General features: G+C 42.1%; 1 protein-coding gene across 12 annotated transcripts in view; it reads left to right on the forward strand.

The window, feature by feature from the left end:
* The first annotated feature begins 324 nt into the window (after positions 1–324).
* LOC308597728 (zinc-regulated GTPase metalloprotein activator 1A-like) overlaps positions 325–27,856 on the forward strand; it is a 41,810-nt gene continuing 14,278 nt past the window's right edge. The window contains exons 1-12 of one of the 12 annotated variants that reach the window (XR_014013123.1): positions 325–645; positions 1,738–1,890; positions 3,002–3,088; positions 3,912–4,008; positions 8,968–9,059; positions 11,946–12,005; positions 13,109–13,146; positions 16,961–17,007; positions 18,023–18,109; positions 19,116–19,160; positions 20,325–20,445; positions 23,037–23,093. Coding sequence is in view for 10 of the 12 variants with exons in the window: in XM_081213768.1 (XP_081069894.1) it covers positions 411–645; positions 1,738–1,890; positions 3,002–3,088; positions 3,912–4,008; positions 8,968–9,059; positions 11,946–12,005; positions 13,109–13,146; positions 16,961–17,007; positions 18,023–18,109; positions 19,116–19,160; positions 23,037–23,093 (998 nt within the window). In the remaining 2 variants the exon portion in view is untranslated. Of the gene's footprint in view, positions 756–1,737; positions 1,891–3,001; positions 3,089–3,911; positions 4,009–8,967; positions 9,060–11,945; positions 12,006–13,108; positions 13,147–16,960; positions 17,008–18,022; positions 18,110–19,115; positions 19,161–20,324; positions 20,446–23,036; positions 23,094–27,856 lie in introns of all 12 variants that reach the window. The other 11 variants (XR_014013124.1, XM_081213771.1, XM_081213768.1 and 8 more) reach the window with 11 other exon arrangements.

Raw genomic sequence — 27,856 nt, forward strand, 5'->3', positions numbered from 1 at the left:
TTTTTTAAAAAAAATTCACTGAAGGGTGTGTGTGTTTCCTTTTTAAAAGGTGCAATTATAGAATTCTGGTTTGTGAAGTTTCGCCGGGAGCTGAAGCTCTGTAAACTACAGGGCCCAGAATTCCTTGAGTGAGAGGAGGGGTCCGCTGCCTCCCCGAACCTTCTTCCTGTGACGCCGATGCCGACATGGCAAGATGCCCTCTGACGTCTCCGATGACGCGGCCCTTCGCAGCCTCTTGTACGGCAGCAGGAAGGAACCGACGTTCCTCGCCTGGGAAGGAAGCTGAGGCGCGCATGCCTGCATGGCTGGGTAGGAAGCGGCGAGGCGACGGGGCGGAGCTTGCAGGTGCGCGAGAGAAGGCAGGGGGGCTGTCCGTCCAATAGGTGCCTCTTCTGCGCGAACTCCTGCGCATGTGCAGAGTGTGGCGGGGCTTCCTCGCGCAGCGGGGTCCCGCGAGATCTGCGCGGGGCTTCCGGATCTCCTTTGGGGTCGCGAGGGAGAGAGGAATTTCCCCGAGGGACCCGACCCCCCGCCTTCGGGGACCCGATTCGGAATCTAATCCTCACCTCAGGCATTCTCTCTGGCTCCGAAGAGTCGAAAAGGGTGACGACATTATTCTTCAGCCTCCAGGCCTCGCTCCTCTCAGCTTTCGCCCCTGGTGAGAACACCCTCTGAATGTGCCGTCTGGAGCGCTGGATATTTGCCCTTTACTAAGGAAGGGTTGGGGGGGGGGCCAGCGGCCTCCCCCCAATCAAGTAAACAAATAAAAACGCTAAACTAAAAGTAGAAATAATCAGAATATATTTTTGCAAAATACTTTCATTAAATATTTTACTTTAGACTTATTAAAATAAGATGGAAAAAATCATGTTCTTTGTAATTTTGCAAAATATTTCAGCCGCATGAAAGATTCCCCCTGATGTAACTTCCTAGTTTTCAATGATTGAGGATTTTGACAGAATTTTCTGAACACTTGGGGTCAAAAGAAAGTAGTTTAAAACAACTGTTGTTGAGGCATTCCAAATCTGCAAGAGAGCTAGACAGAATGGTGACAGGTGCACGTCCCTCCCCCCAGCTATGCCTTCAGTGGAGATAGGTACTGCACACATTGTTGATGTCAGCGATCACATGGTCTGCAGGTTTTTCCTTGCTGTGAGGCTGTGTTCAAGTGCAGAACTTGACCTGATCCCATAGGAGTGAATGGCAGCCATTCAGTATTGTGGGAGAAAGTAAAGTGGAACACTTCTTCACACCAAGTCCTGCTCTTAGTCATGCAGCGATTGAAACCTAAGGCACTGAGCAACTGGCCTCTTCCTATCTGAATGGCTCCGTTCTGGATTGTTTTGCTTTATTGTGCTGCAAGGTAGGAGACTGGCTTTTATATAGATTTAGGGGGAAACTGCATGATGCTTCAATGAGGAATATGTGAGGGGCAAAAATGAGGCATAGCACACATGGTTGTGAAGATCTGGCAACTTCTGTTTCAGTGTATCTGAAGAAGTGTGCATGCACACGAAAGCTCATACCAAGAACTAACTTAGTTGGTCTTTAAGGTGCTACTGGAAGGAATTTTTTTATTTTGACTATGGCAGACCAACACGGCTACCTACCTGTAAATGGTTGTGAAGAGTTAGGGTTTCAGGGTCTCTTATTCACAGCCCTCTGGTTCCTAGTGTTTAAAGGCTTCCCTTCTTGAGCCCTTCCCCATTGGTTTTAACTGTTGTCTTTGATTGGCAGGTGGTTATAGTGACTCAGAAATGGAAGGCTCTACTGTGGAGGAAGAAGAGGATTGCCCTGAGCTGATTCCAATAAGAGAACAGCAGATAAAGGACCATGCAGGACAGGATATTCCATATAAGATTCCTGTTACCATTATTACTGGCTATTTAGGTAATAAACTGTATGCCAAATTGTCACTGTAGGGTGCTTAATAATGCATTTTTATTATTATATGGAACTATGATTTGTTTTATTTAAAAGTAGCATTACATCAATTTTTGCACTTGTCTTGTTTTCCTTGTATATGCTCTATACTAGAGAAGAGTATAGTAGAGTTCATGTAAGAAATTTAAACTAATGTAAAAAAATAAATAAATTGTGTTATGAATTAAATCCCTGTGCTGTTGACGTGATGTGATTAGAGAGCAAGGATGTTCAGGTCAGTTGTTGGAGCATCAAGCCTGCATTTAAAAGCAAAGAAATGCCTTATACTGGTTCTCTTTGTGAGATGGAGAATTAGTTTGCAGCAGCCCATCACCTAAATTTGCACAGAAGCTTACATGCATTGTATAATCTCTAGGTAAATCAGAAGTCAAGATGCAAATATCAGTCATGATGCTGATTCCCTACTTTGCAGGATTTGAGCATCTGTACAGGGCTAAATTGCTATCACAGATAAGTTTTTGAGTTCTATGACAGCAAGGTGATGATGGTGCCTTGGTATCTTTTAAGGGGCTAGAGTCATGGTGTGCTTCTTGACCATGAAGAAACATTATTTTTAACTCAAAGACATTTCTATAACTTTAACTGAATCAAGAACTTATTAAAATTGTATTTTTTTAGCCCCCAGAAATTTGACCAAAGTACATTGAAGTTTATTTCCTAGTTTCAAAGTTGGTTTCATAAGTTTCTGAAGATATACCATGATATCAAATCTAGGAGTTTTCCATTGTTCGGTGTAGTTGTTTATAAATACTGGGAAATGAGTTTGTAGTGATCAAAAGTGGGTGTTAAAATTACATGATGAAGCAAAGAAAGAAATGTTTTTAGTGTAACTTGAAAAATGTGCTGTGTCCCATAAATTTATATTAAGAACATGAGGTCCATCTTAAGACAATATGTGCAATGTTTGTGAAGAGATCAGGAATTAAGATTAACATTTCAGGATGTTCTGGTCACTGCCTGTAAAGTTCTATTTGAAAGCATATTTTTATTTCTAAGTTGTATATGTATATGTATTTACGCATTTTCTTTGCATAAAAAGTTTGTTCTGTTTTTTTAGGTGCTGGAAAAACCACTCTTCTTAATTATATTTTGACGGAACAGCACAACAAGAGGATAGCAATTATTCTAAATGAATTTGGTGAAGGTATGTATAACTATGCATAAAACAAAAAGGTTTTGTATATCAGAGCCCGAATCTTGTAAAAATAAAAATGTTCTTGAAACACTTTGCACACTTACATCCTTGAGAGAGGAAAAAACTCATTTTTTATCTTTTAAATTATTTGAAGTACAGTTGTTGCTTAGAAACATGTACATCTGCTCACCCAGCCGTATATGTTTGGGTGCTCTTTGGTATTAGACTAATCCCTGTAGGCTGAGTACATAGTATTTTCAACCAGCACAAAGGTTCTCAGCTGACTTTTCAAGGTATGAAGTACCTTGTTTGATCAGCTTGGATGGCATTGTTATAGGATATTATAATCTAGACTGCTCTTTATGAGGTGTGGAACAAAATTAAACCCTACCTGAATTCTCATTTTGTTTGGTAAAAGGTGCACACCTCACTTGTCACGTCTTCATTCAGACATCAATCCATGGTCTTCATCTAGTTTAGAGGAAAGGCTCAGCAATACAAATTGTCTGAAGAGTTTCCTCTTTCTTACTATATTTTCCTTTTACCTCTTATTCATGTTAGCATGTTATAACTGAAGACGGTATGAAGTATGAAAGGTTCTCAGACTAATTAAAATGGAGTTTGATTTGGACTTAGACTAGGATTTTTTTGGCCACCCATGGCTAAAGGTATAATGTCTTAGTCCGAGAAGAATATAAGCCAAGACATTTTGGATTCTGCTTTGTGACTGCTGGAGTTTTGATCATTGTGCCTGCTCTCTCACGTTTATCAGACAGAATGAAAATTGAGTGTAAGACACAATGTTACGGTAGTATTTTTCTTGTATTTTCAGGAAGCGCCTTGGAAAAATCCTTGGCTGTAAGTCAGGGTGGAGAACTCTATGAAGAATGGCTGGAACTCAGAAATGGATGTCTATGCTGTTCTGTAAAGTAAGGGTTTTTTTTAAGGTAAGGTAAAGGACCCATGTGGCACTGTGGTCTAAACCACTGAGCCTCTTGAGCTTGCCAATCGCAAGGTCGGCAGTTCAAATCCACACAACGGGGTGAGCTCCCATTAGTTTGCAAACCCAGCTCCTGCCAACCTTGCAGTTCGAAAGCATACCAGTACATGACCCGGAAAAGCTGTCTGCAGACAAATGCCGGCTCCCTCGGCCTGAAAGCGGAGATGAGTGTTGCACCTCATAGTCAAATTCGACTGGACTTAACTGTCCAGGGGTCCTTTACCTTACCTTTCACCTTTTAAAACAACAACCACTGACTTTAAAATTGATCCTTTTCCTTTTAACTCATGTGTCTTCATAGTTCAGCATGATTCTCCTGTAGTTATTAAGTAGTTCTCCTGTGGCAGGAACCAGTTGGTGAGAATTCCAGTGTTAAAAAAAATACATAATATATTGCTGTTTATTAAAGTTGTGTTCTGCCTTCAACCCAAAGATTCCCAGGGCAGTACATAGCAACCTACTTAAAACACAGTGAATATAAGAGCCAACAATAAAGAAAATAAGTATCAGAAAAAACCTCAAAGATCAAACAGTCTAGCAGCAGTTGAGATCATACATCAATTCCCATAGGTCTGAAGTAACAAATGCAACTTAAGCTGATGCCTAAAAACAGTAGAGGACAAATGTGGGGAGGGAGCTCTGCATTTGGGGTGCCATTATTCAAGAGTGCCTGTTCTGTGCTATTACCCTGAGATTAAGAGTCTCTTGCTCTACTGACTGAGCTATTCCATGATCCCATTTTGTGAATAATAATAATAATTAATAATAATTTTTTATTTATACCCCGCCCTCCCCAGCCAAGGCCGGGCTCAGAGCGGCTTACAAGCAATAATAAAAACAAGATGAGTGATTACAACTAAAAACAAAAATAAAATACAACATTAAAATAATGGAACATTAAAATATTAAAATGAAGCCTCATTGCAGGAGAAGGAAAAGAAAAAGGGGGCGGAGGGAATCAAATTGGCTCCAATCCAAAGGCCAGGCGGAACAACTCTGTCTTACAGGCCCTGCGGAAAGAAATCAGATCCTGCAGGGCCCTGGTCTCATGAGACAGAGCGTTCCACCAAGTTGGGGCCAGTGCTGAAAAGGCCCTGGCTCTGGTTGAAGCCAATCTAACTTCCTTAGGGCCTGGGACCACTAGGGTGTTGTTATTTATGGACCTTGAGGCTCTCCGTGGGGCATACCAGGCGAGGCGGTCCCGTAGGTACGAGGGTCCTAGGCCATGAAGGGCTTTAAAGGTCAAAAGCAGCACCTTAAATCTGACCCTGTACTCCACCGGGAGCCAGTGTAGCTTGAAAAGCACTGGATGAATATGCTCCCATGGCAGAGACCCCGTGAGGAGCCTCGCTGCAGCATTCTGTACCCGCTGGAGTTTCTGGGACAGCTTCAAGGGCAGCCCCGCGTAGAGCGAATTACAGTAGTCAAGCCTGGAGATGACTGTCGCATGGATCACTGTGGCCAGGTCGGGGCGGGAAAGGTAAGGGACCAACTGCTTGATGCGGCGAAGGTGGAAAAATGTCGCCTTGGCTGTTGCTGTGACTTGCGCCTCCATGGAAAGGGAGGCATCAAGGATTACACCTAAACTCTTAACAGAAGGCAATGGCACTAATTGGGCCCCCGCAAGAGAAGGGAGTTGGTCCCTCATCCCCATGCTATCCCGACCTAGCCATAGGACCTCTGTCTTTGAAGGATTTAGTTTCAATCGGCTCCCACGAAACCATCCAGCCACAGCTTCCAAGCATCTGGTCAGTGTGTAAGGGGCCGATTTGGTGTGGCCATCCATCAGCAGATAGAGCTGAGTGTCATCAGCATATTGATGACAGCCCAGCCCAAAGCTCCGGATAATCTGGGCAAGGGGGCGCATAAAGATGTTAAAAAGCATTGGGGAGAGAATTGCGCCCTGCGGCACTCCACACACCAAGGAGTGGCATGACGACATTTCCCTCCCCAGTGCCACCCTCTGTCCCCGACCAGAGATAAAAGAGCACAACCAGTTACGGGCTGTGCCCTGTATCCCCACGTCTGCAAGGCGATGGTCCAGAAGATCATGATCAACCATGTCAAAGGCTGCTGACAAATCTAAAAGGATCAGCAGTCCTGACCCGCCTCGATCCAGTTGTCTACGGATATCATCTGTTAGGGCAACCAGAGCCGTCTCCGTCCCAAAACCAGGACGGAAACCGGACTGAAATGGATCTAATGCCGATGTTTCCTCCAGAAACCTACCAAGCTGTTCAGCAACCGCTCTCTCAATTACCTTACCCAGGTATGGAAGATTTGAAACTGGGCGGTAATTGGATAGGTCTAAGGGATCTAATGAAGTTTTCTTTAAGAGTGGACGCACCACTGCTTCCTTCAGTTCCCCTGGGAATGTCCCCGTGTCAAGGGACAAATTGATAATTTCAACCAGGGGGGTCCGCGCAACATCTGGACACTCCCAGCCAAGACGGGCACGGATCAAGGAGGCAGGTGGTGGGCCTACCAACTTGGAGGAATCTATCCACATCAGTAGGGAGTATCCGATCGAAATGGTCCAACACTGGACCTGAAGTCAGTGGAGCCAGTCAACAAGCTGGAGGTCACATTCTGCACCACCTGGAGTTTTTAGACCACCTTCAAGGACAGCCCCAAGTTGAGAGCTTTACAGTAGTCTAAGCAAGAGGTTGTAAGAGCACTTAGTACTATAGCCATGCTATCTTGGTTCAGGTAAAGAAAAAGCTAGTGAACCAGCCAGAGATACGCATAGGTGTTCCTTTGCCACAAAAGACACCTAGGTTCCAAGTGGCAGTGATGACTCCAACAACAGCCACAAGTTACAAACATCAAAAGAATGATCTCTCTTCAGAGCAGACATCTCCCAACACGAGGAACCACTCAACATCAATCTCTTCATCTTACCAGGATTCAGCTTCCATTTATTGGTCCTCATGAATCCATTGCTGCAGATACAAGTCTATCACCTGACTTGTTGCATGTTATCAGCATACTGATGGTACTATACTCCAAGCAGCTGGGCAACAGATCTCAACGGCTTCATATAAATGCTAAAAAGCTGAAGAGATAAGATGGGATTGCAGGACCCCACAGCACAAGTGCCAGGGAACTAAACAAAGGTCTCCCAGTGCTGCTCTTTGGTGTTGGTCTTGCGAATAAAAGCAGAGGTCTTGTAGTATGGTGTTTCCAACTCCCAGCCCACAGAAGCTGGCCTAGGAGAATACAGGATCAGTTGCATAAAAAGCCATGGAGAGATTGAGGAGAATTAACAGGGTCACAGTCCTCCATCCCTTTCTTCAGAAAGGTCATCAGTTTGAGAGACCAAATCTATTTAATTCTGAACCTGGGTCTGAGTCCAGATTGAAATGTGTCTGGACAGCTTCATTCAGATGCTGTTGGAGCTCACCATGCAAAAGGGGGCATTTTTGTCCAGGCATTATTCAATACCTCTGTGTCGAGAAGGTCTTCTGGGGATGGGGCCTTACCACTGCCTCCTTCAGGAAGCTCAGAAGCATCAAGGACTTTGATTTTGTGTACATTTTCTCATTATTTCTATTCTTTTTTAATATGAGAAAAATGGCTTATAGGGAGACTTAATAATAATATTTTTTGCAAGCTGAGCTAGATGAATCAAATTCATTTGTGTTTTAAATAAATAACATTAGCCTCTGTAGGACCAAACCTGAAAATTAGTTGCTTTTTTAATGATTTCATATTGAAACCAATGAATACAGTGGTACCTCAGGTTACATACGCTTCAGGTTACAGACTCCGCTAACCCAGAAATAGTGCTTCAGGTTAAGAACTTTGCTTCAGGGTGAGAACAGAAATTGTGCTCCAGCAGCGCGGCAGCAGCAGGAGGCTCTATTAGCTAAAGTGGTGCTTCAGGTTAAGAACAGTTTCAGGTTAAGTACGGACCTTTGGAATGAATTAAGTACTTAGAATCATAGAGTTGGAAGAGACCACAAGGGCCATCGAGTCCAACCCCCTGCCAAGCAGGAAACACCATCAGAGCACTCCTGACATATGGTTGTCAAGCCTCTGCTTAAAGACCTCCAAAGCAGGAGACTCCACCACACTCCTTGGCAGCAAATTCCACTGTCGAACAGCTCTTACTGTCAGGAAGTTCTTCCTAATGTTTAGGTGGAATCTTCTTTCTTGTAGTTTGGATCCATTGCTCCGTGTCCGCTTCTCTGGAGCAGCAGAAAACAACCTTTCTCCCTCCTCTATGTGACATCCTTTTATATATTTGAACATGGCTATCATATCACCCCTTAACCTCCTCTTCTCCAGGCTAAACATGCCCAGCTCCCTTAGCCGTTCCTCATAAGGCATCGTTTCCAGGCCTTTGACCATTTTGGTTGCCCTCCTCTGGACACGTTCCAGTTTGTCAGTGTCCTTCTTGTACTGTGGTGCCCAGAACTGGACACAGTACTCCAGGTGAGGTCTGACCAGAGCAGAATACAGTGGCACTATTACTTCCCTTGATCTTAACCCGAGGTACCACTGTATACTGAAGAAGATGCAAGATAGCAGAAATGTGCTGAAGGTTGGATATGTGGAAGCACTTTTTTAAAAAAAAAAATTAGGATGGATTTTTAAAACAAGCTTCCAATTACAGGGTATGAGGTACTGCAGTTCGTAAAAGTTTTTTAAAAGCCCTGATGAACTTATTATTTTATTATTATTTTATTTATTTGCTACACTTTGCTACACTTTTTACTGCCTAATCAAAGTTCTATGAGTGAATTACAATAAAATTTATTACCATGTAGATTTCTAATTTGGATACTAAATAGGTTTTAGGATAGTATTGTGTTTCATTTAGAAAGTACTGTAGCATAAATAGCAATAATGATAATTCCTTTTAAATCATTTCTTTTTTTATCAGGGACAATGGTTTGAAGGCTATTGAAAATTTAATGCAGAAGAAAGGCAAGTTTGACTACATCTTGCTAGAGACAACTGGATTGGCAGATCCAGGTAAATATAATTTGGGGAAGGGGATGGATTAAGAGTGCCCCATTGAATTCAGTAGGATGTGGTTAGGATTGTGTTGTGAGAATCTGGGTTGAAATTTTTCTTTATGGGATGAGCAGAAATGCATTGGGTACTCCGTTGTGCCTGTCTGTCAGGATGTAGATGTAGCTTGGATACAAAAGAAAAAGAATGGAATTGTCAGGAAACAAGAGCAGCCAAAGGTGATTCCACAACAACCATCCTTTCTGTCCATAGTGCATCTTATAACCCCTGCAATTCAAGAATCTGCTGGATCAGAACAGAGACCCATTTAGTCCAGCATCCTGTTCTCACACTGGCCAACCACAAACAGAGAGAGCATTTTTTGAAACCTAAAGAGCAACATCAATGCAAAATCTTCTTGCTCCTCTCAAACCTCTAGTCACACACACATTTATGGTATCCAGGAGTGGCTTCTCAGTGAGGCAAGGTGAAGCCATTTGCCTTGGGTGGCAGATCTGCCCCCCAGCCCTGCTACACCTTGGCTCACACTGCTGACACAGTACTGTTGCCTTCACTGCTGCGCCCTTGCTGCTGCATTGGCAGTAGCGTGGGGGCAGGTGAGGGGACACTTGTGTGGCAACTTTGGGGGTGGCTTTGAGCATAAGAGGGACGCGGGTGGCGCTGTGGGCAAAGCCTCAGCGCCTAGGACTTGCCGATCGCATGGTCGGCGGTTCGAATCCCCGCGGCGGGGTGCGCTCCCATCGTTCGGTCCCAGCGGCTGCCAACCTAGCAGTTCGAAAGCACCCCCGGGTGTAAGTAGATAAATAGGGACCGCTTACCAGCGGGAAGGTAAACGGCGTTCTGTGTGCTGCGCTGGCTCGCCAGATGCAGCTTGTCACGCTGGCCACGTGACCCGGAAGTGTCTGCGGACAGCGCTGGCTCCCGGCCGATAGAGTGAGATGAGCGCACAAACCTAGAGTCTGGCAAGACTGGCCCGTATGGGCAGGGGTACCTTTACCTTTTTGAGCATTTTGCTTACTGTGACAAAATATCTCAGACCAGCCCACAACAGCTATAATTATATTTGGTCTAAAAGCTAATCTGAGAAAGCCAGGATAAAAAAAAATTGCTTAAGAATTCATATTTATGATTTGGCTGTATGCCCTGTTTTCCATGGGAAAAGCTGTGTGTCTAGACCTATAACAAGATACAGAATCTAGATGGAATCTTTCTTATTTAATTCTAGCCCCTTGGGGGCTTCAGTGAAATCAAATGTACTCTAGTATAATATGCTTTTTAAACCCTGCTTGAAGTTGCATATTTGTTGTTTACTAGTCCAGCAGTACATAGTCCTTGCAAAAAATAAAGCCTAAACAGTCATTGTGATGAATAAAAGCTGCCTAAATATTTTATGGGCCATTTTAATTAAACCTCTGAGCTGTTGGCTAGGAGGGTGAATAAAATTCCTTTTTGCAATTCAATTGTTTCATGTTAAGGAGACTGACACTCTACATTTCAAAGCAAAATAATTGTAATGGTAAAATAATTTTCTTCAAAAGAAATAACATTGATTCTGTTTCTGTTATACACAAATCCTATTTCAGTTTAGTTGGAAAACTATTAAGGCATTTGAGAAAGAAATCAATAGATTCTGTGGCCCTTGCTGTATATTGCATGAGTAATCACTGTAAACAGCTGACAGGTATTTTAGTCGTGACACCCAGTGATGCTTGGGAGACCACATCTTGTCACCTCGGGTGGACAGCAGTCTTCAGCTGTTATTGTTTATGCCTGTGTGTTTCGTTTTTTAAGACAGCCCTGGAATCAATTATATTTGTGAGCTTTTGAAAAAAATAATACTTTCATTGCTGTCTATTTCTTGCATCCTTCATGTTGTGACATAAGTGCATGTTGAACGTCAATACAAATTTTGATTTCTTATTTTTCAAAATATAGCATCCTGCAGAAGTTTTGTTATTTCTTTACTGTTCAGTAATAAATGTTCATGTATTCACACTTTTCCACAAAGGAAAGATAAAGAATTTTACAGATTCTTACTAAATAATTTTCAGACTGTTCTTTATTAAAAATGGGTATCCCTTAACTCCAGGGAATCCAATATGTTTTAAAACTTTACAGGTGTGATGATCTGGACTACAATCCTAACTTGACTTACCCAAGAGTAAGCTCCATTGAATTCAGTGGGGTTTACTTCAGAGTAGACATGGTTAGGATTGCAGCCGTGGTTCTTTCTGTAGGTTGGAGTTGCTCCCATAAAATCGTATTGGTGAGAAGAATTTAATTCTGTATATAATAGTTAACTCCAGTCATGGGTAAGAGTAGTGTGTGATTTCAGACCTAGTAATTGCATTCTTCAGTTCATAATTTCTAAACACTTTTGTTCCATAATAGTGTTACATGCCTGGTTGAAAGTATGTATCATTGATATCTATAGCCATAACTTCTAAGAGACAATTGTCCTGAACATTGTTTTAAATCCAGGGAAAGAGCACTCCCATACATACAGATGGCAGCTACAAGTCAGAAATGACAATTGTAATATCTAAGCCATGGTGTGTTTATCAATGCACAATTTGAAGGTAGGCTGGCTAAAAATGTTGCCTTCTTAACAATGGTGCTGTTTTAAGTGCAAAAAAACTGCCCAGGATACTGGCCAGAGGTTTTCAGTACTGGTAATGTAGATCAAATATATGTTTCTATGTGCCTTTGAATAATTTAGGGCAAGTAAAATCTGATTTGGCCTAGATATAGCCACTGGGTTGCGCCCCCCCCAACTTTCTGATTTTCTTTAGCCTTTAAGAATTGCAGAAAAGTAACAGTTTTTCAACCAGTTTTTAAAAACCTGCCTTTTGTGATGCATATATATTCTGAGCTATGTATTGATAGGTGCTGTTGCCTCCATGTTTTGGGTTGATGCTGAATTAGGAAGTGACATTTATCTTGATGGTAAGAAATTAAATCCAAGTTACTCAATTGTTTTTCTAGTGCATGTTTGGGAAACTTTGTTCCCACAGGGGCCACATTCTTTGGGGGGAGGATACATCCCTGCAGTGTGTTGGCACAGAGCAGACAGTGGGTGGGGGCACAGTTGTAGTTTCTTATACATGCACACACACACTCTTCTCACCCCTCACATATCCATTCACACATACTTCCCCCCTTCCCCTCTCTCTTCCCTCCCCAGCTTACATTGGTGTCAAAGGTCTCTCCCTCTTCCCAAGCCTCTGCCAGCAAACTTTTTCAGCAGGGGGCCTGTCCACTGTCCCTCAGACCTTGTGGGGGTCTGGATTATATTTTGAAAAAAAGAAGAGTGAAATCCTATGCCCCACAAATAACCCAGAGATGCATTTTAAATAAAAGCACACATTCTACTCATGTAAAAACACGCGGATTCCCAGACCGCCTGCGGGCCGGATTTAGAAGATGATTGGGCCGGCCCCGGCCCCTGGGCCTTAGTTTGCCTACCCATGATCTAGTGTATGTGCATTATGAGTTCAAGATAGCAATGTGCATAATGTGTGCTAATGATTTAGACAGTATGCGTGAAGGTGGGTAAAATGACTAGGTTCTATAGTTTAGAGCATGGATAGGGAGCCTCTATGTTGAGGGTCACATTGTCTTATGGTTAGTTTTGTCAGGGCTGCCTTCTAGCAGTGGGCAGGACCAGAACCAAAAGTGGGCGGGGTCATCCCATTTCTCTCTTCTCTTCCTCCCCTTCCAACAGGCTGATAGATGAGGGACACTACATTCTTGCTGGAGGTCTGAACTAGACACTTGCCAAGGATTTTTCTTCCCTTTTCCTTCCTTTGCTCCATTCACTTTGATTCCCCAATCCTGTTTCCCACTCCCTTTTCCTTCTCTTCTTTTAGACTCCTTATCACCTACATAAAACTAGGCCAAAGCCAAGCCATATGTTGCTGACCACTGGTTTAGAGATCTCTGATGGTTTTTCCTATCTCTATGTAGAAAAGCTGAAGAGCAACTTTGACTTCACTTTGCTGTTTGTGCTTCTCAAGTTCAAATTCCTATCTACAAACTTCTTTTTGCAGGTATCATATCTGTTGTTGATGCAAAGTATGGACTACAGGTAAAGTAGTAAGACTGCAATCATTACTCAGTAAAGTACTTGTTCCTTGCATCTTTTTTCTAGACTACACAAAAATAAAAACAGATTTTATTCTTATCCTAGTGAGCAAAGAAAGAAAGACTCCAAAAAGGCTTTGAAATAATTAATGTATAATATTCAGTAGATTTGGTGGACAGGGTGCCTGAAGAACTATGGATGGAGGCTCGCAACATTATACAGGAAGCAGCAACGAAAGCCATCCCAATGAAAAGGAAATGCAAGAAAGCAAAGTGGCTGTCCAACGAGGCCTTACAAATAGCGGGAGAGAGAAGGCAAGCAAAATGCGAGGGAGATAGTGAAAGATACAGGAAATTGAATGCAGATTTCCAAAAAATAGCATGGAGAGACAAGAAGGCCTTCTTAAATGAGCAATGCAAAGAAATAGAGGAAAACAACAGAATGGAAAGAACCAGAGATCTGTTCAAGAAAATAGGAGATATGAAAGGAACATTTCGTACAAAGATTACCATAATAAAGGACAAGAGTGGTAAGGACCTAACAGAAGCAGAAGACATCAAGAAGAGGTGGCAAGAATACACAGAGGAACTATACCAGAAAGATATGGATGGCTCGTACACCCCAGGTAGTGTGGTTGCTGACCTTGAGCCAGACATCCTAGAGAGTGAAGTCAAATGGGACTTAGAAAGCACTGCAAATAACAAGGGCAGTGGAAGATGATGCTGTTAAGGTGCTACACTCAATATGCCAGCAAGTTTGGAAAACTCAGCAGTGGCCAGAGGATTGGAGACAATCAGTCTACATCCCAATCCCAAAGAAGGGCAGTGCCAAAGAATGCTCCAACTCCCGTACAATTGCACTCATTTCACACGGTAGCAAGGTTATGCTTAAAATTCTACAAAGTAGGCACAAGCAGTATGTGAACCGAGAACTCCCAGAAGTGCAAGCTGGATTTAGAAGAGGCAGAGGAACCAAAGACCAAATTGCAAACATGCGCTGGATTATGGAGAAAGCTAGAGAGTTCCAGAAAGACATCTACTTCTGCTTCATTGACTATGCAAAAGCTTTTGAATGTGTCGACCACAGCAAACTATGGCAAGTTCTTAAAGAAATGGGAGTGCCTGATCACCTCATCTATCTGCTGAGAAATCTCTATGTGGGACAAGAAGCTACAGTTAGAACTGGATATGGAACAACTGATTGGTTCAAAATTGGGAAAGAAGTATGACAAGGCTGTATATTGTCTCCCTGCTTATTTAACTTATATGCAGAATTCATCATGCGAAAGGCTGGGCTAGATGAATCCCAAGCCGGAATTAAGATTGCTGGAAGAAATATCAGATACGCTGATGACACCTTGATGGCAGAAAGTGAGGAGGATTTAAAGAACCTTTTAATGAGGGTGAAGGAGGAGAGCGCAAAATATGGTTTGAAGCTCAACATCAAAAAAACGAAGATCATGGTCACTGGTCCCATCACTGCCTGGCAAATAGAAGGGGAAGAAATGGAGGCAGTGAGAGATTTTACTTTCTTGGGCTCCATGCTCACTGCAGATGGTGACAGCTGTCACGAAATTAAAAGACGCCTACTTCTTGGGAGAAAAGCAATGACAAACCTAGACAGCACCTTAAAAAGCAGAAACATCACCTTGCCAACAAAGGTCCGTATGGTTAAAGCTATGGTTTTCCCAGTAGTGATGTATGGAAGTGAGAGCTGGACCATCAAGAAGGCTGATCGCCGAAGAATTGATGCTTTTGAATCATGGTGCTGGAGGAGACTCTTGAGAGTCCCATGGACTGCAAGAAGATCAAACCTCTCCATTCCGAAGGAAATCAGCCCTGAGGGCTCACTGGAAGGACAGATCGTGAAGCTGAAACTCCAATACTTTGGCCACCTCATGAGAAGAGAAGACTCCCTGGAAAAGACCCTGGTGTTGGGAAAGATGGAGGGCACAAGGAGAAGGGGATGACAGAGTACGAGATAGTTGGATAGTGTTCTCGAAGCTACCAGCATGAGTTTGACCAAACTGCGGGAGGCAGTGGAAGACAGGAGTGCCTGGCGTGCTCTGGTCCACGGGGTCACGAAGAGTCGGACACGACTAAACAACAACAACAACAACACATTCAGTAGCTTTGGAATTCAATGCATCATCTTGCATTCTTAAATCAATAAACAGATACAAAGCTTGACATGCTGTCAGTGTGATAGCAGCTTTTAAATTTTGTCAGTTATATGCCAAATAAATAACTTTTGCTTTGTGTAGAAACTTTGTGCCCTTGTCCAATTCCTCCGGTTTCAAAGCTTGACGTCCACCTTGGCTTGTGATTTAAAGAATTCTGAGGCAATACACTAGGATAATAGGCAGCAATTTAGAGGTGTCATGCTTCATGGATCTAGCCTAGTCCATGTAAAGCTGAGAAATTGTACCCTGTGGCTTGCAAGCCAAATTGAAATGGATGTGGTAATTGATATCATGGGCTGTCACTCTAATGGGATTGTCACCCAGCAATCTGAAATATTCATATTTTAATCAAAAGGCAAACGATTGGACAACTTGCAGTGACAGGTCACAACTCTGAGGACCTAAAGCGATGCTATTAACACTCTTCTTTGCAAATCTACAAAGCCTGACAGTATTTCATGCAGAAGAATAAACGAATGTTGGAGTTACAGAGAAAAGGTCAAAAGAGAGGTCTTGTTCTTGTCATCCTGTTATTGCACAAACTCTTCAAACCACTTAGTCAGATAACAGTTTTGACTGGAGATGTCAGGAAAATAGACATTGTGCAATGAAATCGTTTGCATTTAAAGTAGCAGCAACCTCTACTAGTTAAAAGAAGTTTGCTCTTTTTTCCCCATCCAGGGGCTGCTGAAAAAATTGCCTACATTAGAAAAATATTTATATTTAATTTCCTTATTGAAACATTGCTGTTTGTAAATAAGTTACTCCTTACCTAAAGTTAGTGAAAAGTAAATAAATTTATTCGGAGCTTGTAGATAGAGCGCACTTGTTACAGTTTGGGTGCCCATGATATACGTTAGTATAACTCTCACTGCTATAATAAAAAAAATCCTTCCAGTAGCACCTTAAAGACCAACTAAGTTAGTTCTTGGTATGAGCTTTCGTGTGCATGCACACACTCTCACTGCTATGTAAAGCTTGAAGCATATGCATAAATCTAAAATTATTTCAATTATGGTCCTGGAACATGGATAATCACGTAGATGAATAAGTTAACTGTGCAGTCCTATATGTATTTACATGGGGGAAGCTCTCCCTGAACTTAATAGAAATTACTTTTAAACAGGCATGAACATAATGACGTAGTATGTACATTATAGAATCATAGAATTGTAGAGTTGAAAGGGACCCCAAGGGTCATCTAGTCCCAATACCGTACACTGTTGAATTAATAAATTTGTTACTTCTGTGGACACACAAACCCATGGATTTTGTCTTCTGTGCAAAAACCATCTGTAAACGTTTCGAAGTCAGAAGTATTGAGACAGATCCAAAAGTCTTTGAATTATGACAGCTGGACAACATGAGCCTCAAAGCATTTCACCTTGCATACTGTCTCTTAAGCTAGTTCACATCCTTTGAAGCACATGGTCCTTAAGACTTTGTATGTGTAAATTCATGGTTGCAAGTAACCCAAGCTTTCCTTCTAAATCAGTTATTTTTGTCTGAACAGAAGAGCTAAATGATGCCCTCAATAGTTGCGGCATAAAGTGCCTTCAGTATCTGTCAGCAATTCAGTTAATAAAAAAATCAATTTTCCTATTGTAACTGTCTTTTTTTTAAATCTTTGTTTAGCATCTCTTAGAAGAAAAACCCAGTGGCCTTATCAATGAAGCAGCTAGGTATTACTACAATGTCCATTTTCTATGTGTGTGAATCCTGAACTGTTTATTGGGAAGCATAGTATTGTAAGGCAGCCTTGACCAAGGACATTATTAATTTTGAGTTTTAGTTTCTAGACCTGACTCGCTTGTTCTAGCTGTTTTCATTTTGTGGATTTATCCTGTTGTACCAGTTTCTTTGTGGTAGTTTTATTTTGTTAAATTTCATTTCCAGTATTCATTTTTTCTGATTTGTACTCCAATTTAATGTCAAGTTGCCAGCAGCATTTCACTATATCTTTTTTTAAAATGATGGATGCTAGCCATTTAGACAAATTGCTCTTAAGGACATGAATAAGAGAAAAACTGCATAGGACAGTGGCTAAAAGTGTGAACTGGGATATCCCTGATTCAAATCTCACTTTAGTCATGAACTCCATAAATACTTCTGACACCTTCTCTCAACTTCAGCCCACCCCCATCTACAGTCTACTGAGCTTGGTAAAGTTTACTTGGGCAATTTATGTGAAGGGTTTTGCAGCATCATAACACAACCCTAGTCTTGATATAACATATTGGCCCGAATATAAGCTGCACCCAAATATAAGCTGCAGCTTTAAAATTGGAGGGGGGGAGGAGAGAAAAAAATACCCGAATATAAGCCGTTCCATTCCTCGCTGCTCCTGGCTGCATACCTGGGGCGGGGGGCTGTGCTGCGTTGCCAGCGGCCTTTCCCCTCCCTGGTTCTCTCCCTTCCCTGCCTTGGGGGAGAGGATGTGGAACTATGTGCTGCTTCGCACGCTCCTGGCCCTGTTTGCCCTGTACTCCAGGCTGCATGCCATGAGGTTGCGAATATAAGCCACACATTTAACTTTTTATGGTTGGAATTTGGGGGGAAAGTGCAGCTTATATTTAGGCCAATACGGTATAAATGGAATTTCTGTTAAGAGTGGCAAAAAGATCAATCCTGTATTGATAGACAATGAAGAGTTCACTCCTGCGCCTCCTATTCATGAGTTCACTCTTTCTTGTGTAGACAGATTGCATTAGCAGATCTTATAATCCTCAATAAAACTGATTTGGTTTCTCAAGAAGCACTGATGAAACTGAGAACAGCTGTCAGGTAAGCAAGAATAAATTATAGGTGCTGGTGAATTTTTCTTCGACTCCTACCTGTTTCCTATCTATGCCTGGTAGCAACTAGAATTGCAGATTGCATGATTACTATGACAGTATGGGTTAGGACTCAAGAGGAAAGTGTATGCTTTCTTTCTTGAGAGCAGTAAGCTGCATTTACTTGCTGCAAGCTTGATGTTTTGCTTGCATCAAGCAGACTAAAGTGTTAGTGTAGTAGCTGCATAATCCTTTCTTAATTCTGATGGGTTTTACATGGATCAGTGTCAGTCTTTCAAGGAGAAATGATCAGTACTCAAGTTATTCTGAAATACAGGCATTTGTGGCCTTATAAAAAGAGGGGCAGTGGCATGTTCTAACAGATTTGGACACAATTTAAGGAGTGTAAAATGTTGCGTGTAGTTGGGGGTGGAATAAAAAATGGTTTGCACCTATATTCTACATCCCTAACCAATAAATGAATAAAAAATAGGTATCCTTCAAAATTTGAACTTATCCAAATGTTTAGTGCAACCAAAAAGTATGCACAAAATGCATAAGTATGCACAACATACAAAACCACATTATATTAGGGAACATTACTTGCAGAAATGTCTCTGTGCAGAAGAATGCATACAAATTTTCATGCATACGTTTTGGGGGGGGGGAAATGCAACAGGAGTGAACTGAACTTACGGAAAAATGAGAAATGTATTGAAAACTAAATTGACAGATGTGTGCATGCTTACTCACAGTGCATCACAGTGCACCATGATTCTGAAGTTTGACACCATTAGGCCGAAAACCCCTCTACCCCCAGTTTTTCCTTGACTTGCCCCGGATCCTCACAAACTGTGCATGGAGTTTGCAGGGTTTTGTTAGTGTCTTTACTTCTTGAGAACTTACGCTCACAGCATTGAAGAGTATCAGATATAGGTAAAGATATATATGGCTGGGTACAAATGTTCTTGTCACAATCTAAATTTATGTTTCTTCTCTTTTTTCAATGATGTTAGGTCAATAAATGGAGTTGTCAAAATTTTAGAAACGAAGAGATCCAGGTAATGATAATGTAAATCAGAAATAGTTATTGCCACTTTTCCTTCCTCTTGTGATTGCTACATATTGATCTGAAATGTATATTTGATCAAGAAAGGCAACATATGGCCCATAGGCAGTACCCAGTTGGTTTTGGTTTGGTTTTCTTCTCTCACTATTCCTGTTGCCTGGAAGCTGGAGACTGTGTGGAAGACAAGAAGATTATTTTGTCTGTTCCGCTTTACTAAGGACCATAGCAAGGCTGGTGTAGCCTTCCAAGAGCTTTTTGTAGGCTACCCCACATTACACTATTCAAAGTAAAGGCTTGCCTACTCAGATGTTCTGTTCCAACAGTGTCCAACTGGGTCATTTGTAAATACCGTAATCTCCATATTAATTTGAATTAAGTCCTATCTGCAAATTAGGAGTTGGTATCAGAAATTAAAAAGTCCTACTCTAAAAGCCCCTTGGTTAGCTAGCAGCTCAGAGTTCCATAGGGAATTCATAAATCATGATCTCAAGATCCATTATAAGTATGCTTAAAGAATTACATCAAAGGAAAGTAGATACATTGAAAGAAATATGAAAAAATATTATTTTCCCCTCCCCCCAATAATTTAAGTGGCCGTTATGTAGCTGTTTCGCAGTGAAAGTCTTTGTAGCCTTGCTACTTTGGATTGAAAATGTCGTCCCCACCCAAAAAGGGGCAGAGGAAAACTAATGAGGAAACCTATTGAAAGTTTACATAAACTTCCTTGTTATAATCCAATGACTGAATATTTGCTGATTTTTTGTTATAATGTCAGATTTTAAAACCTAACACTGGTAGGGAAAGGAATAAAAAGCATATAGTCCAGTAAATATAAGGTTAAAGTTTCAAATAAATCATTTTTTTGAGAGAAGAGCATTCAGACCAACATAATCAGCATCCTAAATGTTGTAAAGAGTAGCTCAATGCAAAACAGGCTGAAAATTAGCAGTCACTAGATACTGTCATATATATGTTTATACAGCCTTAAATAGTTTGTATTTTGTAAATTAGTTTTTCAAACATTCAGTAGGGTAATTTGTGTCTCATTATTATCACTGCAACAGTCATGGGGGGAGTAAGCTTCTAAAGCTAGAAATGCTTCTAAAGCTAGTAAATTTTCTTCGTTGTATCATATTAACTATCCTATTCATTCCAGGAAGTATTTTCCTAAGCACCATAGGCAAGCATAATGGACTTTATAGCAGTGCAGGCCTCTTTTTGTATGAATCGAACAGTATAAAGTGGAGCGAGATAATATATTTTATATATTTTCTGAGGTAGGCAATTGTGTGGGCATCAAAGGTCATGTGTGACAATCCTATATTTTACCTGACAGCAACACCAAAATACAGTGCAACAAACATTTTTGCTGGTGTATATACATGAGTTCACAAGCAATATATATATATATATATATATATATATATATATGTATATGTATATGTATATGTATATGTATATCTCAAGGTAATCAGCTGAATACTGCATTTCAAGACATTTAATCCTGTTAACAGAACCATTGATATAACTTATTAGGAATTCTGCCTTCAATCTGCTCCATTCTGGAGGCTTTGCCCTGTGCTAAACAGTTGCTCTATGAAGATTCTTCTCTGTAGTGATGGCCATGTTAATTTATATGGATTACTGTCCTTGCAATTCTTTTGTTCAGGTAGGAAGGAGGAAAGTGTTAAAATAGTTTCAAAAACTTTTTAAAATTCTATTAAAGGGGACTCGAAATATAAAGTACTATAGCTCACCTTTTTTAATGCACAGTTATTCTGTGGGTATATTACCTTGCCAATATTTTACATTTTCTGTTGATCAGAACTATTCTTCCCACAGGACACTGTATAAACAGTATTGTTAATATGGCCAATGTATATGACACTTTTCAAAAGAGTTCAGCTTCCAGAACCAGCAGTAGAAGTTGGTAGGAGGTGCTGAGCAATTCTTAAGATCTGATAATTTCATTGTGTGTCCAAAGCAGAATATTTTCTAAGAGTGATATGTAGTTGCTTGTTGAATATATTTTTTAAAAACTGAGACAGAAATATGATTTTTTGTTGTATATTTTAAAACTAAATAACAAACTTAAAGATTTTTTTTCTAGTTCTTAAACTATATTTAAACTGCTTCGTAGGAACAAGCCAGGTTAAAATCAAAGTTTAAGATCCTGACTTGTTCTCAACCCAGCATTAAAACTGCAGTTCCCCAGGTTTTGATGTGACAGGGTACTGTGGCTAGTTTAAAACGAAAAACTTCTCTTTTACAAAAGCTCAAAAGAGGAGGAGCGGGAGCATGCAAGTCCAAGGCTCACAGCGGCTCATTTCCTGAACTCATACAGTCCAGGAAACTGTATTTTCCTACCACAGGTGCCAACTTGAATAAAATATTGAGGGAGCCCAGGTAAGCCCTGCCCTGTATAATCAGTTACAAGTTATGGTGCGCACACACCATTTGAATGGCAATGCCCATTAACTGGGGGCTGGCCCCCTCAAATATTTTAGGGTGGGCTCTGAAGGGACCTTGGCCCCTAGGAGTTGGTGCCTGTGTTTCCTCCTATGTCTGAACTGAGCCTTAGGAACTCAAAATATCCTTACTACTTGTAACCGTGATATGCTTTTTTCAGCCCCTACATTCCATTCATGCTTCCTTTCTTCTATTGAATACAGATTTTGGAGCACTGCAGAGAGCAGATAGTTCAAACACAGCTGGCCATAAATGAAAGAGAATACCGTATTTTTTGCTCTATAGGACGCACTTTTCCCCCTTCAAAAATGAAGGGGAAATGTGTGTGCGTCCTATGGAGCGAAGACGCCATAGCCCCGCGACCCTCTCCCGGCTGGAGAGGTGGCGCGCGGCTATGGCAGGAGCCTCTATAGCTGCGCGCCACCTCTCCAACCGGGAGAGCGCGCGCGGGGCTAAAGAAGCCATAGCCCCGCGACCCTCTCCCGGCTGGAGAGGTGATGTGCAGCTATGACAGGAGCCTCTTTAGCCGCACGCCACCTCTCCAGCCGGGAGAGCGCGTGCGGGGCTAAAGAAGCCCCACTTACCCTCTCCCAGCTGGAGAGGTGACACGCAGCTATTGCAGCAGCCTCTTTAGCCACACGCCACCTCTCCAGCTGGGAGAGCGCGTGCGGGGCTAAAGAAGCCATAGCCCTGCGACCCTCTCCCAGCTGGAGAGGTGATGCGCGACTATGGCAGCAGCCTCTCCACTGCGCGCCTTTCCGCTGCTCCCTGACCTGCTCTTTGGGGCTGGTGGCGGGCTTCCCCCCGCCAGCCCCAAAGAGCAGGTCAAAAGGAACCTGAAGCCTGGAGAGCGAGAGGGGTCGGTGCGCACCAACCCCTCTCGCTCTCCAGGCTTCCAAGGTAGCCGCCTGAAGGCACCTTGTTTTAGAGGGGGGAAACGAGGGGGGGAATTCTCCCCCTCTCTGCGCAGTGCCTCCTGCCGCTTCGCTGAAGGGGCGCTGGGCAGAGAGGGGGAGATTTTTTTTTTCTTGTTCTCCCCCCTCTAAAACAAGGTGCATCCTATTGTCCGGTGCGTCCTATGGTGCGAAAAATATGGTATTTGCTTATGCTGTTATCTGTGCATTACAGTGATTTCTCTTAGAAAAAGGTCTTGCTTTAAACTCCTTTCTCTGTTTTGCAGTTGTCTTTTTAATATGACAGCCTCTCCCCACTAGATCCCAGACATTTATTGAGAGTCCCTTGACCATCAAGAGAAGCTTTTCAGGGGCTGCGGGGGGGGGGGGAGAAGGAAAGTGGAAAAGCCTTTTTATAAAAGAGGCCTTCTGCTCATCCATAGGCTGTATGCAACCCATAAAACACTTCAGTAGGGGAAAAGTAAATTTATTTGTTTTTTTCTTAGAGTTGACATCTCTGATGTCTTAGATCTTCATGCTTTTGATAGTTTGTCAGGAAAAAGGTAAGATTTTATTTTACACTGTTACTTGATCAGCAGATTGCTAGCTTTTACATAAGAATTATGTATAGTTATGATTTAGAATTCAACTTGTAGCACAGTCTCAGGTACACACCCAGGTTCAGAACTGCCATAATTAGTCAGTTATATCCAACTAATTGAACCTAAATTAGTCATGTCTAGTAACTCCAGTGAGTCGACTCTGAGTACACCTAGCATTAGATACAACCCATGGTCTTTAGGTATTATTATTATTAATTGAATTTATATACCACTCTATACCCAGAGGTACCCAAGTTAGAGAAGGAATGAGCTGAAAATGTAGTTAATTACTTTAATACTGTACTGTAAACATAAATTCACCAAAGATTAGTCAACTGCAAATATTACATTAAAATCAGTTCAGTTCAGTTCCAGCCAAAGGACATTATTAACAATAGTATTAATAAAAGAATACAGAAAATACATCCATAATACAAACAAAACAAAAAAAAAACTTTACCAAGTTCCTGACCATTAAAACACAGTTTCCCTTGTACATCTCAGACAGCATCAATTCTAATATTATTTTGCCTTTAAAAAATCCAATTTCCCAACATCTTTTTTGGATGCTTTCTAGTCAGTTATGGTATATTAAAGGGACCCCTGACGATTAGGTCCAGTCGTGACCGACTCTGGGGTTGCGGCACTGGGGTTGGGAGGAAAAAATCCTTAAATAAGAGACACGGGGGAATGATTAATTGGCTTCAATGTCTGTACACTAATGCGCAAAGCATGGGAAATAAACAAGATGAGCTTGAGCTCTTGGTACAGCAAACTAAATATGACATAATAGGCATCACTGAAACATGGTGGGATAAGTCCCACGATTGGAATGTAATAATGGAGGGATACAATCTATTTCAGAGAAACAGACCAGACAAGAAAGAAGGAGGAGTGGCGTTATATGGCAGGGATGTGTACACCTGTGAAGAGATCCAAGATTTAGAACCTCAAAGCCAAAGGGAGAGCATTTGGGTCAAAATTAAGGGAGAGAAGAATAACAGAGACCTCATTGTGGGAGTTTACTATAGATCCCCAAGCCAAACAGAGGACATAGATGATGCCTTCCTGGAACAGATGGCCAAGCATGCAAAAGGGACGGAGATAGTAGTAATGGGGGACTTCAATTACCCGGATATTTGTTGGATGTCAAACTCAGCCAAGAGCATAAGGTCAAACAGATTCCTCACTGGCCTTGCAGACAACTTCATTGTCCAGAAAGTGGGAGAAGCAACAAGAGGAACAGCCATTTTAGATCTGGTCCTAACCAATGTTGATGACCTGGTTAGTGGGGTAGAAGTGGAAGGATCATTAGGCACGAGTGATCATGCTCTTCTGAAGTTTACTATACAGCGGAAAGGAGAAGCCAAGCATACTAGGACTCAATTTCTTGACTTTAAGAAAGCCGACTTCATAAAACTTAGGGAAGTGCTAGGTGAGATGCCATGGACAGTAAGACTAAAAGGAAAGGGAGTTCATGATGGCTGGGAGTTTGTTAAGAGGGAGATAGTAAAAGAACAACTTCAGGCAATACCAATGAGACGGAAACATGGAAGGTGCCTAAAGAAGCCAGGGTGGCTATCTAAAGAACTTTTAACTGAGTTAAGATTAAAAAAGGATGTGTACAAAAAATGGAAAAGGGGGGAAACCACCAAAGAGGAATTCAAACAAATAGCCAGCATGTGTAGACACAAAGTCAGAAAAGCTAAAGCACAGAATGAACTCAGGCTTGCTAGAGAGGTTAAAAGCAACAGAAAAGGCTTTTATGGGTATGTTCGTAGCAAAAGGAAGAACAAAGAAACAGTGGGGTCACTCAGAGGAGAAGATGGTGAAATGCAAACAGGGGACACAGAAAGGGCTGAACTCCTCAATGCCTTCTTTGCCTCAGTGTTCTCTGATAAAGAAAACAATGCCTGACCTGAAGAATTTGGAGCAAATGATTCAGCAAAGGAAACACAGCCCAGAATAACTAAGGAGATAGTACAAGAATACTTGGCTAGTTTAGATGTATTCAAGTCTCCAGGGCCAGATGAACTGCATCCAAGAGTATTAAAAGAACTGGCAGATGTGATCTCAGAACCACTGGCAGTCATCTTTGAGAATTCCTGGAGAACAGGCGAAGTCCCGGCAGACTGGAGGAGGGCAAATGTCCCTATTTTCAAAAAGGGGAAAAGAGAGGACCCAAATAATTACCGCCCAGTCAGTCTGACATCAATACCAGGGAAGATTCTGGAGCAGATCATTAAGCAAACAGTCTGTGAGCACCTAGAAAGGAATGCTGTGATCACCAATAGTCAGCATGGATTTCTGAAAAATAAGTCATGTCAGACTAACCTGATCTCGTTTTTTGACAGAATTACAAGCCTGGTAGATGAAGGGAATGCAGTGGATGTAGCCTACCTTGATTTCAGCAAGGCATTTGACAAGGTGCCCCATGATATTCTTGTAAAGAAGCTGGTAAAATGCAGTCTTGACTATGCTACCATTCAGTAGATTTGTAACTGGCTGACTGACCGAACTCAAAGGGTGCTCATCAATGGTTCCTCTTCATCCTGGAGAAGAGTGACTAGTGGGGTGCCACAGGGTTCTGTCTTGGGCCCGGTCTTATTCAACATCTTTATCAACGACTTGGATGATGGACTCAAGGGCATCCTGATCAAATTTGCAGATGACACCAAACTGGGAGGGGTGGCTAACACCCCAGAGGACAGGATCACACTTCAAAACGACCTTGACAGATTAGAGAACTGGGCCAAAACAAACAAGATGAACTTTAACAGGGAGAAATGTAAAGTATTGCACTTGGGCAAAAAATAAAAAATAAAAAAAAATGAGAGGCACAAATACAAGATGGGGGACACCTGGCTTGAGAGCAGTACATGTGAAAAGGACCTAGGAGTCTTGGTTGACCACAAACTTGACATGAGCCAACAGTGTGACGCGGCAGCTAAAAAAGCCAATGCAATTCTGGGCTGCATCAATAGGAGTATAGCATCTAGATCAAGGGAAGTAATAGTGCCACTGTATTCTGCTCTGGTCAGACCTCACCTGGAGTACTGTGTCCAGTTCTGGGCACCACAGTTCAAGAAGGACACTGACAAACTGGAACGTGTCCAGAGGAGGGCAACCAAAATGGTCAAAGGCCTGGAAACGATGCCTTATGAGGAACGGCTAAGGGAGCTGGGCATGTTTAGCCCGGAGAAGAGGAGGTTAAGGGGTGATATGATAGCCATGTTCAAATATATAAAAGGATGTCATATAGAGGAGGGAGAAAGGTTGTTTTCTGCTGCTCCAGAGAAGCGGACACGGAGCAATGGATCCAAACTACAAGAAAGAAGATTCCACCTAAACATTAGGAAGAACTTCCTGACAGTAAGAGCTGTTTGACAGTAGAATTTGCTGCCAAGGAGTTTGTGTGGTGGAGTCTCCTTCTTTGGCAGTCTTTAAGCAGAGGCTTGACAACTATAAGTCAGGAGTGATCTGATGGTGTTTCCTGCTTGGCAGGGGGTTGGACTCGATGGCCCTTGTGGTCTATACCAACTCTATGATTCTATGATCTCGCTTTATTGGCCGAGGGAGCCGGTGTACAGCTTCCGGGTCATGTGGCCAGCATGACTTAGCTGCTTCTGGCGATCCAGAGCAGCGCACGGAAACACCGTTTACCTTCCCGCTGGAGTGGTACCTATTTATCTGCTTGCACTTTGATGTGCTTTCGAACTGCTAGGTTGGCAGGAGCAGGGACCGAGCAATGGGAGCTCACCCCGTCGCAGGGATTCGAACCGCTGACCTTCTGATCAGCAAGTCCTAGGCTCTGTGGTTTAACCCACAGCGCCACCCGCGTCCCATATGGTATATTAGAGGAGAGCATTTGCTTTTCTATAATTACCACTAGGCCTGGGCTTATCCTGATCGTTTGTTAATGGATAATCCCTTTGATTTCTGGGAAATGGATTGCTGGCAGGGTAGGAGTTTTGAGCCTCTAACCTGGGCATATTTCCCCCCAATACCTGCATTCAAGTCAATATAATGAATCTTCCCTTCTTGCTTATTGGAGCATATCTGAGTAATATTAGGATAGATGACAAAGGCAGAAATCTTGTAGCTTGAGAACTTCCTGCTCCTTTCTCTCAAACTGCCTTTTCCAGGCTTCCCTATCTCTAGAAATGAGGATGGATATCTAATGTCATTGTGGTGAGGTTATTTGAACCACCTTTTAATTCAAATAACAGCTCTCTCAGCAAACATATGAATTAGAAATCCGAACTTACCCATGCATCAGGATCCCTGAAAGTTTAGTTTGATACTGGCTCTTCTGGTCACAATTAGACAGGTATTTACAATGTAAACCATTTCTGAAATCCAGGAAAGGCCCTATAATGGCTTGAATTCCTGCTTGCAGTTCAGATCCTGTTTTCACTATTCTGCTGGGTTTCTTCATTGGCCATTCATGAATGATCACCTCTAGAACATCTGGGGACCTCTTTCCAAAACAAGACTTTCCCCCTCATTCACTACCTTTCCAAGTACATTTATTAATCCACCATTCACTTCCTTTTGCTCCTGGCTGCACTGTAGAGTAGTGGAGTACCTACCTAAAGCCTTCAGGGTTTCATCGAAAGATACCAGATTGGGACTTGAACAAATTAGATTAGGTGACCAGCCAAGATCATTTTTTTGGAAGGCAGCAAGTGGGTTATTATCACACTTATCCATTTGGATCTGAA

Source organism: Podarcis bocagei (genome assembly GCF_964188305.1).
Source record: "Podarcis bocagei genome assembly, chromosome: 11".
NCBI lineage: Eukaryota > Metazoa > Chordata > Lepidosauria > Squamata > Lacertidae > Podarcis > Podarcis bocagei.